At 39.7% G+C, this 14,726-nt stretch overlaps 1 protein-coding gene across 2 annotated transcripts in view; it reads right to left on the reverse strand.

Annotated features, from left to right (window-relative positions):
- The window catches only part of SNX2 (sorting nexin 2), a 29,925-nt gene extending 15,714 nt beyond the window's left edge, over positions 1 to 14,211 (reverse strand). For both annotated transcript variants that reach the window (XM_030968364.1, XM_030968365.1), the window contains exons 1-2: positions 14,078 to 14,211; positions 7,083 to 7,200 (exon numbers count right to left, since the gene is read on the reverse strand). In XM_030968364.1, the coding sequence (XP_030824224.1) occupies positions 7,083 to 7,200; positions 14,078 to 14,185 (226 nt within the window). In that variant the 5' untranslated portion in view covers positions 14,186 to 14,211. The remainder of the gene's footprint in view (positions 1 to 7,082; positions 7,201 to 14,077) is intronic.
- Between the last annotated feature and the right edge of the window lie 515 nt (positions 14,212 to 14,726).

A 14,726-nucleotide genomic window follows, 5' to 3' on the forward strand; every position in this document is an offset into this window, starting at 1 on the left:
AGACCAGTATTGCCTTTTTTTTTTAATAATGTCCAGTAAAGAGTATTTTAAAGCAGCCACAAGCTACAAATAATTTATTTCCATATGACATATTGTTAATTTTTTTTTACCACAGGAGCAGCTCTTTTTCATCACCTGTTTTGCACTCTGAACAACAGCTGATATAGTCATATAGAATGGTAATTAAGCAGACTAAGCCATATAGCAAATGAAGTTACAAACTCCCACTCCTGCCAAACACCCCACAAACTGTAAAGTAGCAGTACTAGCCAGTGAGACATTAAGATTATCTTTAGTCTACCTCCATGCTCTTTGGAGCTTAAAACAGCTCACTAGAAACCGAGTACTCCTTTAAACTATGGACAGTTCACCTCTATTTAAAGACAACACAAACCCCTGCTCTACAAATCTCACTAACCAGTTCTGGCCACTGACAAACTACACATTTCCTGGGTATACAGAAATTCCTGTTCTCAAATAAACAAACAATGTTGTGTTCTCACTAGACATGCATATTTAAGAATTCCAGTTTCTTAAAAGATAACATGGACCACAGAACAGTCATTTGATACCAAAACTGACTTCCCAATAGACCTCAAGTCCTTTCACAGACTAGACTTTGTAGGTAGTACTTACCAAACAGGTAAAAAGGCATTAAACCAAAGCAGACACTCATTCTGTCTCAAGGCTAACAAAGTTTACTGTCATCATTTTATTTTGGAGCATATCACTCAGAACTGCTAAGTTTGGAAAGGACTTTTGAAATCATCTAACCTCTCTGTTCAAGCAGGGCTCTAGCCAGAGCAGGCTCAACTGGATCACATCCAGATGATGAGCATCTCCAAGGAGGAGAATCCACCCCTTCCTCGGATAACCTGTGCCAGTGTCTGACCACCCTAACCAACAAGGGAAAAAAACCCAAAGCTAGCATCACCCCCTCACCCCTCTCAAAGACAAACAAACAAAACTGTAAGATTTGTCTTATATATTATCTGGTTTTCCGAGAGTAGCCATTACCTCCTGTTCTGTCAGCAGGCACTACTGAGAAGTCTGGCTCCCCTTTCTCCATTCCCTACCTTACAGTATTCATACCCACTATGTGATCCTCCCCAGCCCAAGCCCTTACTCCAGGATGAACAGCACTAGCTTTCTTAATCTCATCTCTTATGCCATACATTTTATGTCCTGAATCATTTTCATGGCCCTGCACTGGACTCATTCCCATCTGTCCGTGTCTCCCTCGTACTGGATAGCTCAGACCTGGACTCAGCACCCCAGGTTTGGCTTCAGCAGGGCTGAGTCAAGTGGAACGATCAATTCCCCCAGTCTGCTGGCATTGCTTTTCCTAATTTCAAATTACATAGTATTTTCATAGTATTTTCAAACTAAAGTTAAAACCAAGCACCTCATTTTATTTTCTATTTTTAATATGAATGGAAGAATCTACAGCCATTCTTTGAAAATAATTCTTTTCATAGCATTGCTTTATTCTTCCTGCTAAATCTTAAAAAACATAAGTATCTGCTAGTGCTTACTTTCCTCAAATGCCACAGGAAGGACACTGAGTCTTAAATCAATATGGAATTTTAATTCGGAACCTAAGATCAGGTGGGAAGTCATGCTGAGGCAGCTGCAAAAGAGCTTTTAGTTTGGCAGAATAGGAACATTTCAACAAGAGGCAGCTCTCTCCTTTGCTGGCGAACAGCATTCAACATACATGATATATAAATGAATGTTTCACAGAAACATTTCTCGGAAAAATATGCACATACATATGTAACAATGCATACTATATACATGATGAAATGTAAAATACAAAATATTCCTAAAATAAAGCAATTGCATTTCAGTTTTTCCTTTTTTCTATCACTAGCTGTATTCCAGCACATTCAGGAAACAAATCATCAACCACCATTATCTACTTCTCTATATCTTCAAATTTTAGACAGGTTAATAAAACAAGTCATTAAACAATTCAATCATTAGCTGAGAAGACAATCCTCTTACTGTAAAGTATAACTTCCTGAAAAAACTCAATTTAATGTAATAAAGCAGCACTGCTATCAGATGAAACAGAAACACACTTCTTCTCCAGGCTTTTTCAGACTTGTATCCACATATCCTTAGTATCACAAAGTGATCTAGGTTGTGCATCAAATGAATTCCAAGCAGGATTAGCAAATTTTTAAAGCTGCTGCCTGGTGTTTCTTTTTTATTTTCCTGAAGGAATTTACCCACATAAAATAGTATCTGTTTGTTTGATAGCAGTAAGTCAGTTATTTTAGGAAGAATTGGGAATTTATGCCTTTCTCCCTCTTGTTACCTCTCACCCCAGGTTTGGCAAGCCACCAGACACTATGCAAATCTAGAAGCATGACATAGAAAAGATACAGGAAGGGGCATGATGGGACTCAGTTGGACAGGGAGAATGTTTTTTTAAAACAAAAATATTTAAGGATTCAGAAAGGAAAAAGAAGCATTAGCTTTATACAAAAAAGCAGGCTCTTACTTCTAGCTATTTTCCCCCCTCAGAAAAGCAGTCTTAGAGTAGTACACGAGCTGAAGATCTATTTCTCATGAAAGAGAGATGAACTCTGGCATTTATGCTTCTTACATATGTCCCTTTACTTTGAGTAATCAGATGACATAGTCTGATTAAAAGGTTTACTGATAATTCTTCTGCTTGTTTTACAGGTGTGCTTTTCTTCCCCGTGGAAATTCATATGGTAGGCTTCACAGTAGAAACTATGGCACTTCCAGAAACACTTCTTTAATCTATTAATTTTAGATCTTCACCTGAAAACTTAATATGAAGTTGTGGTTTTGTGGTGTAGTTTATTGCTGGTTTTCGATTTGAGAGGTTTTGTGCTCTTGTGTGGGGTTTGGTTTTTAAAATATTCAATACCTTTATTAGCATGAAAAATGAAATCTAGATGTCTTCTTTTCCAGGACAGTTCTCAAGAGCTTAAGTTCCCACTTAAAGAGGCAAGCAACTGCTCTGTCCAACTTTGGGGGAGGAAATAATGAGATCCAACACTTAATATTGGTTATAGGAGATACCAGAACATATTAAGAACTCTCATCAACCTAATAGTGTAGACTGCTAGACATAAATACATACTTTTCAATCTATAAACAGTCTGTTAGGGATCACTGTCAAGTTGCTTAGCTCCAAAAGAACATGAAGACACTCTGTGTAGGAGACAACTACATATGCTTAATTAACATTCTACAGCCAACCACAAGTTTCTATCAAAACTCAAGCACAGGCCTTAATCTCAGCATTACACAGAGCTCGTTTCTTTACTTTTCAACCAGCAGTTTTTGTGAAATACCATCTTAGAAAATGCAAGTTTGCAATTCTTCACTAGCAGCTCACTTTGGCCACAAGTTATTTTCACTAGTCACACTTTCAAATGTCAGATCTTTAATATTCTGACATAGCTTGAATAATTAAACTGGCTTATTATCTTTGAATATTTGTCCATGTTAACATATAAATCTGGAAGTAAACTTAAGCAGAAGCTGTTATGTAGAACAGAGGACAAGCTATTAAAAAAGGCTTCTCTGTGCACTGCAATATTTCAGAGACTTTATTGAACTGAACTGACTGTAAGAACTACTATACCTAAGTCACAGCCCATTGTCCTTATTATATCAGAAGTATTAAACATAGCCTTAATGAGAACAGAAATAGTTTTAATGCAACCGTGACACACTAATATGACGACTTTCTGACTTCAAAACTGTAGGTTCACATGCTTTTGTGCGTTTATTTCTTGCAAAATAACTGAACAAGCAGATTCTAAAAAGCAGTAAGGCATTTGCACAAACTCTTCATATCAGACACATTATATGACAACGGTCTGACAGACACCAGAAGCTTTTCTGTTCAGATGAGCCTCAAGAATATATCCTGTCTGGATCAGAGAATTATCACCTCCTTTTCTGTCTCAAATCACAAGAAAAAAGCCTAAAGGGAAAAAAAACCCCACAAAACCAAACAACACAAAATCCCACCAAAAAAACAACCCAATGAAAACAAACGTCACCCCAGCCCCTTGCACAGTGGCTTTTCCTCAGCACACAATAGCTAGACACTTCCATAACATGATCCATTCCCAAACTCATTTCTGAGCTGAAAACACAAAATAACAGTAATTTTTTACCCAACAGAGGAGAGGAAAAAATATAGTTTTCCACTTTTTTGAAGAAGGTGACAAAAAACTGATAAAACTTTACAAATGAGTTCACCATCTAGTGCTCTTCTATGAGCCCCAGATGTAGAAGGCACAGACAACTGTGCCCTTCATGGGCAGTCCATGCCACATTTGTGCAGCTATATATTGAATTTGGGGTCAACATTTTGGCAGACTAGTTCAATATGCAGCTCTTCGCTGTACAATAGCAGGTTATTGATGACCAAGCTTTAAGATGTATCTCCAAATTCTTTAAGACACGCCTAATACTGCCTCATTTGAAGCACTGACCATTAAGGTCTCTGCATGTAAGAGCTCTACGAGGTAAGATAAAGTAATTCTTCTGGCCAAATAATCAACATAGTGACTTTTATTCTGAGGGCGGAAGTTTTTAAGTGGGTTTAGCAAGACAATTTGCTTTGTTACAGAACACAGAACCACAACAAAGCAGAAAAATTTACTCATCTCCAATGACAGCAGGAAAACTAATTTCTTCAATTTTTGAGACCCTGTTTTAATAGTTCAGTTGTAAATTGCCAGAGTAAAAGTAATGAATATCTATATTGCACATATTATTTTGCAGCTGCCACAGAAACACAATAGCAAAGAGGTTTTAAGCATAATAAAAAAGCCTAAACCATTTCCCAGGTTCTGTCCTGCATTAAAGCCATAGAGAAAATTTGTACTGATTCACCTTCTTTTTCATTATGCTGCAATATGAGGTGGAACAAAATAACCAAACAAGTTGGAAAAGTTTTGTTAAGTCTACAATAGCTACAGAGGCATACCATCACAATTTTTAGAAGTCTGAAAAACTATAATTATTTCTGACCCTGAAGAATGCCAATCACTCCTCTCAGGAGCCACAAACATGATTTCATTTACCTGGATTTTAAAGCATCTACTAATTCAATATGAAGGAACAACAGAAACTACAAAGCTGTGGAGCTTCTTTTTTTTCTCCTCTTCACTTAAGTGTTCCTATAAGATGGGCCGAGTTAAGATTCTTTGGAAAAGAATCTTAATTAATTGTCAAAGAAAAACTCTGTCACAATAATTTTTAAATTAAATTCTGCTTTCCTAGAAAGCCAGACTTTTGCAATCATGCTGGGACCAAGAAATTAGGTATCTCATCTTGCCCTTCTCATGCTGTTTCTATACTGTCTAGCAAAACAGTCCTAAGAAAGAAAAGAATAGTTATACTTGTGAGTGCACAGCACTGAAACACAAATTCAACAGAGTTTTTCACAATGGCATTTCAGAATGGCAGTGACACAAACACTGAAATTCATTACTTGAGTTCAACAGCTTTAAACAAATTTTTTGCTTAGAACAGGAAACTGTGAAAAACATCGTATTTTAACTCATGCTCCATAAATCACATTTGTTTTTTCCTCTGTTTGAGAGTACTAGACTCACTCTGTACTATAAATTGAACTTCAAAAGACCAGTCTCAGCTGAGGTAGAAGTGAAGTGCTAGATGCCTTCAGTTCAGTGCTGCAAGCGCTCAGAGAATGTCCTACATGGCAAAAACCAAATTCATGAAATCAATTCCTTGTGTTATTCTCAAAGCATTCATTTCAGCTGAAACAATCTGGCTACAAACATTTGTTACTTCTGTCTGACTCCTCTCAATATTTACTCCAGTCTTCCTTTTTCTTTTCTTAATATTAGCCAAAGGAGAATTGGCTTTCTTAAAATATCCACTCCAGATGGGTCTGTGGTTATAAAAAGCTGGCTTTATATACTGAAGCTAAATAACCAAATTATGTACTAGTACTAGAAAGCTACATTGCTAAAGCACTTATGGTCTTTGTAAGTTATAAGGCAAAACAAATGCAGAAAAAGAGTAAGATCACCCCTCTATCCTTTATTCCTTGTTTCTTTTAAAACACTTTCAGAGAGGTACCAAACTTGTCAATATATTCTAACAGTGTCATGAACAAACAAGTTCAAATACAGGGAAATACAAGTTATGGAAGTTGACAACAAATGTAATGGGCATGTGAATATATGCATTTATACAAAATAACACAGAACTAAAGGTTAAAAAGTTTCTTTTGGAATGACGACATCAGGTAACGAATGAGGATGAGATGACTGTATTCCAAGCAGACTGTCAGCTGACTAATGCAATATGAAGTAATAGGGAAAACGATCGTATTGAGATGTAACATTCAGAACCATCTTATGCACATAATATATTTCAAATATTCCAGCTCCTTTATTGAATAGCTAATGTTCCTACAACTGTAATTGACAGCAACAATAACCCATGTCAGGATAGTTGAAAACTGACACTGAAGTAGCAACTGATTTATGAACCTTTAGAAATTTCTGTCTATTAACAGATCACTTCTCACAACTTTCACATCTTTTTCTAAAGCATGCGATACTGTTAACTGTCAGAGACACAATCATGCACTAGTAAAATGATAGGGCTTGTCCCATGTGCCAGTTTGTTATCTTTCCATTAAAACAAGAGTATTAAGAAGGAAATAGTTGCAACACAATCTGAATTACCTCTCTCTTTATAACTGGAAAAAAAGCTGGGACAGATTATACATGACTATTAAGTAGAAAACAAGAAAGTAACTTAAGTCATGCATTTCCACACCAACAGATTTGACACATTTTGAATCACAAAATTATAAAGACTATTCTTACTGTTAGCAGAGCATGTTACTGTCCAGCTTAACACCCACACTACACACTGGCATACAAACCACAGAGAAACTTATAAGCAAACTCAACTAAGAACAAGAAAAGACCTCTACAACAAACTACTTTTAAGGTTTCAATACTCCCTCTCAGAAAAGCACATTTCTTTCAGTCCAAGGGTGAAATGGTTTGTACAGGCATTTAGAAGAAAACAGTCATTACCAGCAAAGAGATCTTCTCTGTCACCATCTAGCATGATTTCTGCTGGCTTTGGACCATTGGAGTTTGTGCTGAGGTCTTCTGCAGGAAGACTTGCTGGCTCTGGAGATGAAGGACTTGACTGCATTTAAAAAAAAAAAGTGAAATTATTATAACAGAACAAGTTGCCATGTGTCAGTATATAAGAATTATTGCAACATTGTTTCATTGCAAAGAAACAAAAGATTTACAGAAAGGGAACTCTGTCAGCTATTTCCATTTCCCATTCCTAACACAGCAACAATGAATAAAAGACATGAGCTAGTCAACAGCTATTAATTTCTTTGCTTGAGAGAAAAAACAGTCAACAGTTTCTTCAGATTTAATTAATATGAAACAAAAGCTACTACAGCATGACCTAGAATAAGTTTTTAGTAATGCCAAATGTAACTTGATTATTAGGTTCCTCCTGGAAAGGCTTGGATTTAAATCTGGATTTGTACATAGCAAAAAATCAATATGGAAATCTCCAAGTGCTCTGTGATTGAAAAGAATCCAAATAATTAAAGGTTGCTTGGAGCTGTAAGAAATTTTGTTCGCTTGCAACAGGATTACTGCCACAGAGGATCAGAGGATCACACTGTATTGTACATGGAAGCTGGGCTTACCACAGATACAATTTTTTAATTCACTGAAGACTATAACTTGCCCTGTTGAAGACACTAAGGAAAACTAAAGCAACATTGAAACTGGGTCACAAACGAGTATGTGTTACACTTAATAGCTGAAGTTTTTAAGCAATTTCACAACTCAGAAGCAGCATATTTCAGAAGAAATGGTCTGTCTCTCCAGCCAGTGCTGTGTAGAAGCGCAAGTTCAAAACCCTGTTCCAACTAGAACAGAAAAGCATGGAAATGCTTGATTTCTCAATGCTTGAGGTTCAAAAAGGTTAAAGTTTTATCAGCAAAAGCAGTTCTTCACTGAAACATCGTAGGTACTCATTTCAAACCAGTTTTGCTGCTACTTAGCTTTGAACAGCAATCCACTTACATTTTGATAGACTGGCGTTTTAGGACACAGTGGGAGTCCCATACGTGTACGTTTGTGCTTGTCAAGTCACTGCCATGAAAAACAGCCACAGGGAAGAAAAGCCTTCCTGAACCTTTATAGCACATCAGCAGAGAGCTTTCTGCTTTATCACTTTATTATGCTCTTGCTTAATGAATGGTGGAAGAGAGTCCTTGGAGAATGCTTACGTCTTCAAGCTATTCTCTCACTCTATCTTCTGAGTTTTATTGGAAGTAGCTATTTCAGTTATTAATTGTTATTTTTGACTATACCTGGCTTCTAATCACAAATCTATTCTATCAGACACAAAATTCACTTTGAACACTTAAATCTGATCAACCCAAGGAAAATATCTGCATGCCTAAAGTTACAAGTTAACCAAAGGTCAATACAGAGGTATTCCCACTTTAAAGAGATACAGATTCCTCTAAGAATAGCTATAAATACATGCCACCAAGTCCCTTTCTGTTACTGAGCTGGGAAAGAGCCTGTCCAATGGCACAGAAAAAGCCAATATTTCTGTACTGGATACCAGGCTTCACAGCTGTAGTTAGTAGAGCAGTTACAGGCAGCTCTCGCCAAACTTCATATGGGAATATTTGCAAATGGCGAGGACTCAAACACACGTTATGGGCACCTCAGAAACCTGAAGAGGAAAGCTGACCAGATGGATATCCCATACCTTGTAAAACCATGCTCACCAAAGCTATGGTGAAGAAGGACAGAGAGGATATCTGGAGTTAGAACACTTGTTATACTTCTCTCTTCCTGGAGATGGCTAAGCACAGGCCTGCCCATGAAAGAGGTGAATAACTGCAACTTTTATCCTACCATCAAATTCTCTTCATCTCTGTCTACTGGTCTTCTCATTTTTACCCTTCCAATTCTTCTCTCCCATGCCAGGGGGAGTCATGAATGCCAGACAGAAATAAACTTCAACAAGCTTACAGGTGATAAGGTCCATATTGGTCTATTAATCTTTCTGTGGCTCTTTGGTCCTTTTAAACAGCTGTGTTCTCAGACAAGAAGAATTAATAATGGGATTAAATATATTCACTAAGAGTTGTGACTTTATAAGAAAAAATGTGTAGAAGCATCTTAAAAATTATTCATGGTCTGAACACTGCATCAGCTTGTTTAAGAGTTTTGCAATGAAGTATAGTTTCTTCTCTTCAAAATGGGCATAGTTCTCAGGGAACTACAAAAATCCAGCAAGGCACTGCCCTTATGTATGAAAAACTGAGTCAATAACTTCTAATAACCTGATTATTTTGCACAGCCAGTGGGCCAGAAAGTGCCTCTCAGAAACCAAAGAAGCACCCGTGCCTGCGAACAATATATTAAGCTGTTTAAGTTACAGTCTTCTATGGATGAGAGCTAGAAGACAGAACCCCAGATTTGCTTTTTTATCTCTACAAAATACAGCTAAAATGGCCAATGAAAAATGCCTGTCAAAGGAGTCAGTAGTCAGTGCAGTGAAAATCTCTTTATCAGACAAGACATGGAGGTGCGACTAACAAAAACCTCATGGCACAGACAAATAGCATAGCTGCTTAGAAACTTTAAGTTTACTTGATGCCAAGGATTCACAAAATGTCGTAAACGCATCCATTTCCTGAAATGTGCACAGCTGTGAAAATTTCTGAACAACTCCTGAGCTGAAGGTTTGGTGAAGCTTCCAATAACCAAGACACTCAATGGCCAGGACATCCAGGTATCCAGTACAGTCAGGATCCTGCCATGTTTTTCTTGAAAACAAGTTTCTGGTAAGATGCCCATGGGCCCATTCCAATTTACAATGTCAGTAACAAGCTCTATTTTCTGTTCTTTTATTGTTCCTTACATCTGGAGGCGACAGCCAAGTCTTTTACAGCTCTGACTTATGAAGAAACAAGAACAAGTTCTTGCATTTTCAGCTGGTTGAAATTATAGCTCTAGACATTTGGACATCCTCCTTTCTCTTAATAGTAGGGTACCCCCAAACTAGTTCTGCTTGCATGAGTCCCTCCTAGCTTCCCTCAGTCAAAACACAGAAGGCTGACAGAAGGTGGCCATCATCATATTCTAGTTGTTCAGGTTAACCCAGCTCACTGTCTGAAACAGGGTTACAGGAGCTCACAAATCACAGCATGGGCAGAGACAACACACTCAATGGCAGGACAGTTTCATTTGCAGCAGAAAGGAAGATGACACAAGCAGCCAGATCGGAATGAATTTCCACATACTTCCATTACAGCCTGGATTTAACACCAAGCAACAAGACATACATTTTCAGTAGAATTACACCAATTAATCTTGGATACAGACTTAGCTTTCTGCGAAGTATTGAAGGACTTAGTGCTTTTCTCTCTGATATTCCAATGGGAGCTTTACTGCTTCCACAGTAATGGCCACTGTTAAACTGAATGGATATTATTAAAGCTACCTGGACTTCTGTGGCTATCTAGTGTTTTGCCTCATATACAAAAAAAATAGATACTGCAGATCTTTGACATACATAGATCAACTGGCAATGAGATTATTACACACCCTGCCCTAAATTACAGTCCTTGATAAATTACACATTTACTGCTTACTGATATTTTCAAGTTTCTCCACGTATTTTTCCGTAAAAAAAAAAAAAAAACAAAAACACCAATAAACAGGAATATGGGAATGAAAATGTATGTTTGAATGAGTAGATGGCAGCCTAGGTTCCGCTGTTCACATGGCAACTTCATGAAAGACAGACTGGCAATACAGAGATAAGTGAGAAGTTTAGGGAAAGTGAAATAAGAAATGGTGCAACATGTAAAAAAGAAAGATGACAAAGACTGGTGCATGAAGGAGGAAGAAGGTAGAAATGGTGAAAAGAGAGTAACAGTGACTATTTTTTCAAAAAATCTAATGCATATCTTACAATATCTTACACGTCACCAAATTTGACTTTCATGCAGTTGTTTGTGGACCCTTCTAATGGGAGCAGAGTACACAAACAGCAAATTAGCAGTTTGTTGATTAAACTTGTAATACGGAGAGATTCTTCTCATAATGCACAACTAACTTCCAGAACTTCTTGCTGTGCAAATCTTGGAAATTCTTATAAAAAAAACAAAACCCAACAATGGCCAAAAAACCAAAACAAAACCAAAAACAAACTTCAAAAATCCCACATAATGAAAAATACAAAAAAAAACCCAAAAACAAACCAACCAAAAAACAAAACACCCAAACAAAACCTCACCAAAATACATGCACTTCAAATTTTAGCAAGTAGGTAAAAGTCTACCTAGATCTCAGGAAGATATTGAGCTACAAAAACCTGATACCTAGCACAGCACTGCAAATGCCAACCAGCACACATATATAATAACCAGCAATATCACAAGGAACTCACTACTGATTATTCACTCTAAATGCAATTTTGGCTTAAACCATGTACATAATTCATCCCAGCTGTTCTCACTAATGAAAGCTACTCTGGCAGCTGAAGAAAAATCTCTCAGTAACCCTGTATGTAAGAGAGGCAGTGGTCCAGACTCACAATACAGTTGGCACAATGAAAACAAAATAATCATTCTCATTCTACTACTCATAGGCACTGTGGATACCTGACAGTAAAATGAGCATCCCATCAGCTCAGACAAGTTGCTGCCCAACCTAGTTCCTAGTTCACTGGCGTCCAAAGACTACAGGAAGGAAGAGTTCTCATTCTCTGCCATACAGCAAATTTTAAAGTCCTAAAACATGTTTCCACTGCACCCCAGAAATCCCAGGTGTTACAGCTCAGCGAGATCTTTCTAATGTTTTATTTTCTACAATTGAGAAAGTTCAATGCAATACATTAACTTTTTTACAACATGCACAGAGAAAATATTTTCCATGTGAAGCCACTGAAGTAACTAAGCCTCTCTGTACTTAAATGCTACATATTTGCCATTCATACTGTACAATGAATGTATATTTTGTCAAAAGCAACTTAGCTTGTGTTTTCCAAATGGAGACTTTGTTAAGATGGAAGCTATTTGAAAGATGCATTAGAAAACACACAGTTTTTCCACTGCACAATCAAATTATAGACAGGAAAGGCTCAGCACACATTTTGTGAACTGCAAAGAGAATAAAAGATAAAATAGGAAGGAACTGAAATTAATCATGCTAAAAGCAAATAGCTCCAAGATAAAGCAGTTGGGAACCCTTTCAAAGTACCAAAGCCCTCATGTAAGCTGGATTTGGACCTCAAAGTCCCTTGCCACACTCTCACTTCTGGTATCAGCAACTGAATGCATGATTAGCTACAAAAAGCATGACACCATTCTGTTGTTAATATACAACTCCAACTGCCATTTATAATCAGTTTGTCCATGAATATTTACCAGATTAAAGTAACACTCAAGACAAAAGTTTAACTAGGCCTACATCATCAGACAATCATTCTTCTCTGGACTATGGTACTGTATACACTGAATCCTCCAATTTATATTCAAGCTAGTAAGAAGTCCAAAGTCAATTTTCATCACCTCTCTCTTCCAAATCTGCAGGAAAATCACAAGATTAAGGCAGTTCCCTAAATGCTGATGCCAGAAAAAGCTTACTGACACAGCTTTTAAAAGCTTCTCTTTAAGCAGCAAGGCTTCCCCTTTCCCCTTAGAGATGCTATCCTAAACAGACTGTGTGCACAAACAAAGCAGCAGAACAGAATTGTCAGCAAGTGATACAAAGCCCATTTCTTTGCCAACGTTTGCAGTTAGAGGAGTTTCAGAAACTTTTTTATCTCATGGTAACTGTGATTTGGACACTAAATCTATCTTGTCTCCTGCAGCTTTAGTTTCAGACCACATCAATAAAAACATTGTTTGTGTTACACTGCAATCTTTCTCCGTGCACTGAAAAAGACTCCAGTAATACACACTTTGTCACACACAACTACACAGAAGTCTACTCATGCAATTCTTGTCAACTGCAGATTCACATCGTTTCTTATTCCTTCAGTGCATTTTTTCCACAGATCTTTTTTCTACCAATGCACAGATTATGCATCTATAAAAAGCAAGAAAAAAACAGTAGCTTGAGAAAAGGCAAGTGACTTTAACATACATTTAAAACCCTCTTTGTATACTGCAGGGTTTTTTGTTAAGGGCAGACAACAGCCAGAGCAAAACCAAAGAAACATGAACCAATCCTATTTCTGTAAGTCTCAGGGACAGAAACTCTTCAGGAAAAGAGGAACAGAACAATTTTCTTTATAGATGGCCATCTATGCACAGGAAGAATAAAGTTCTTCCAGAAGATACTGGCAAGACACGTAGGTGGAACGTGACCACAACAACGTGCCAAAAAGGCTCCCGCTGTAACGAATGAACACATAAGCGTTTCTCGTGTCTCCTCCAGCTTCTTTCCCGGCAGGTACCAGCAGCCGCCGCAGCCCAGCACTGCGTCGGCTCCCTTGGAAAAAACCTCAGAGACAAATAAGTTTCTACAAGATCTGCAAACTGAAATGGAGTGAAGCCTCGGAAAGAGGCCAAACAAAGAAAATGGGTCGTTATTAATCCACCCAAAGGCGGAGACACACACACCCACACACACACCCACACACACATACCCCAGCGAAACTGGAAAGAGGTAAGGCGAGAATATTCCCCTGGCAGCAGAAGAAAAGGATAAATGAAGAAAAACGGCGGTACTTGGAGAAAAGAGGTTTGAGCTTCTCTTGGCAGCAGAGCCCCCCTTCTCTCCGTGACGGAAGCACCGAGGAGCCGAAGCAGAGGTGTGCAGTGGGGCCGCGACCTGGTGGAGGCCAGGTCGGCAGGGGCAGCGGCGGGGCGGGGGCCCGGGCAGGAGTGAGGGGGGCCTGGGCAGGAGCGAAGCACCGGCGGCCTGACGGGGAGGGGAGGCTATGGAGGGGAGGGCCCGGCGGGCGCCGGCTCGGCCACGGGGCGCAGGACCTGCAGCCGAGGGCAACCTCTCCTCACCTCCAGGGTGGACACGGTGCTGGTGAAGAGGTCCTCGCCGTCCTCCAGCTCCTCGAGGTCCGCGGGCCGCGTCTCTCCCAGCGGCGGCGGCTCCCGCTCCGCCGCCATCTTCCCTTCCAGCCCGGCCCCCGCGCTCACGTGACCGCCCCGCTGCCCCGCCGCACGTGACCGCGGAGGCCCGGCCGGGGAGGGGCGGGGCCAGTGTCCGTGGGGCCTGCGGCGTTCCCGCGGCCGTCACCGCTCTGCTGCATCCGTAGCGCCTGCAGCATCCATAGCCCCTGCGGCATCCACGGCCCCTGCCGCATCCATAGCCCCTGCCTCATCCACGGCCCCTGCCGCATCCATAGCCCCTGCCACATCCACGGCCCGTGCCACATATAGCCTCATCCATAGCCCCTCCTCGAACCCCTGCCACATCCCCGCAGCCATCACAGCCATGCCGCATCCACGGCCCCTGCCGCATCCCCACAGCCATCACAGCCATGCTCCATGCCACATCCCCACAGCCATCACAGCCCTGCCACATCCATAGCCCCTGCCATATCCACAGCCCCTGCCACATCCACAACCCCTGCCACATCCATGGCCCCTCATCAAACCCCTGCCACAGCCCCTGCCACATCCACATCCACAGGCCCTTCTCAAACCT

This window comes from Camarhynchus parvulus, chromosome Z (assembly GCF_901933205.1).
Source record: "Camarhynchus parvulus chromosome Z, STF_HiC, whole genome shotgun sequence".
Taxonomy (NCBI): domain Eukaryota; kingdom Metazoa; phylum Chordata; class Aves; order Passeriformes; family Thraupidae; genus Camarhynchus; species Camarhynchus parvulus.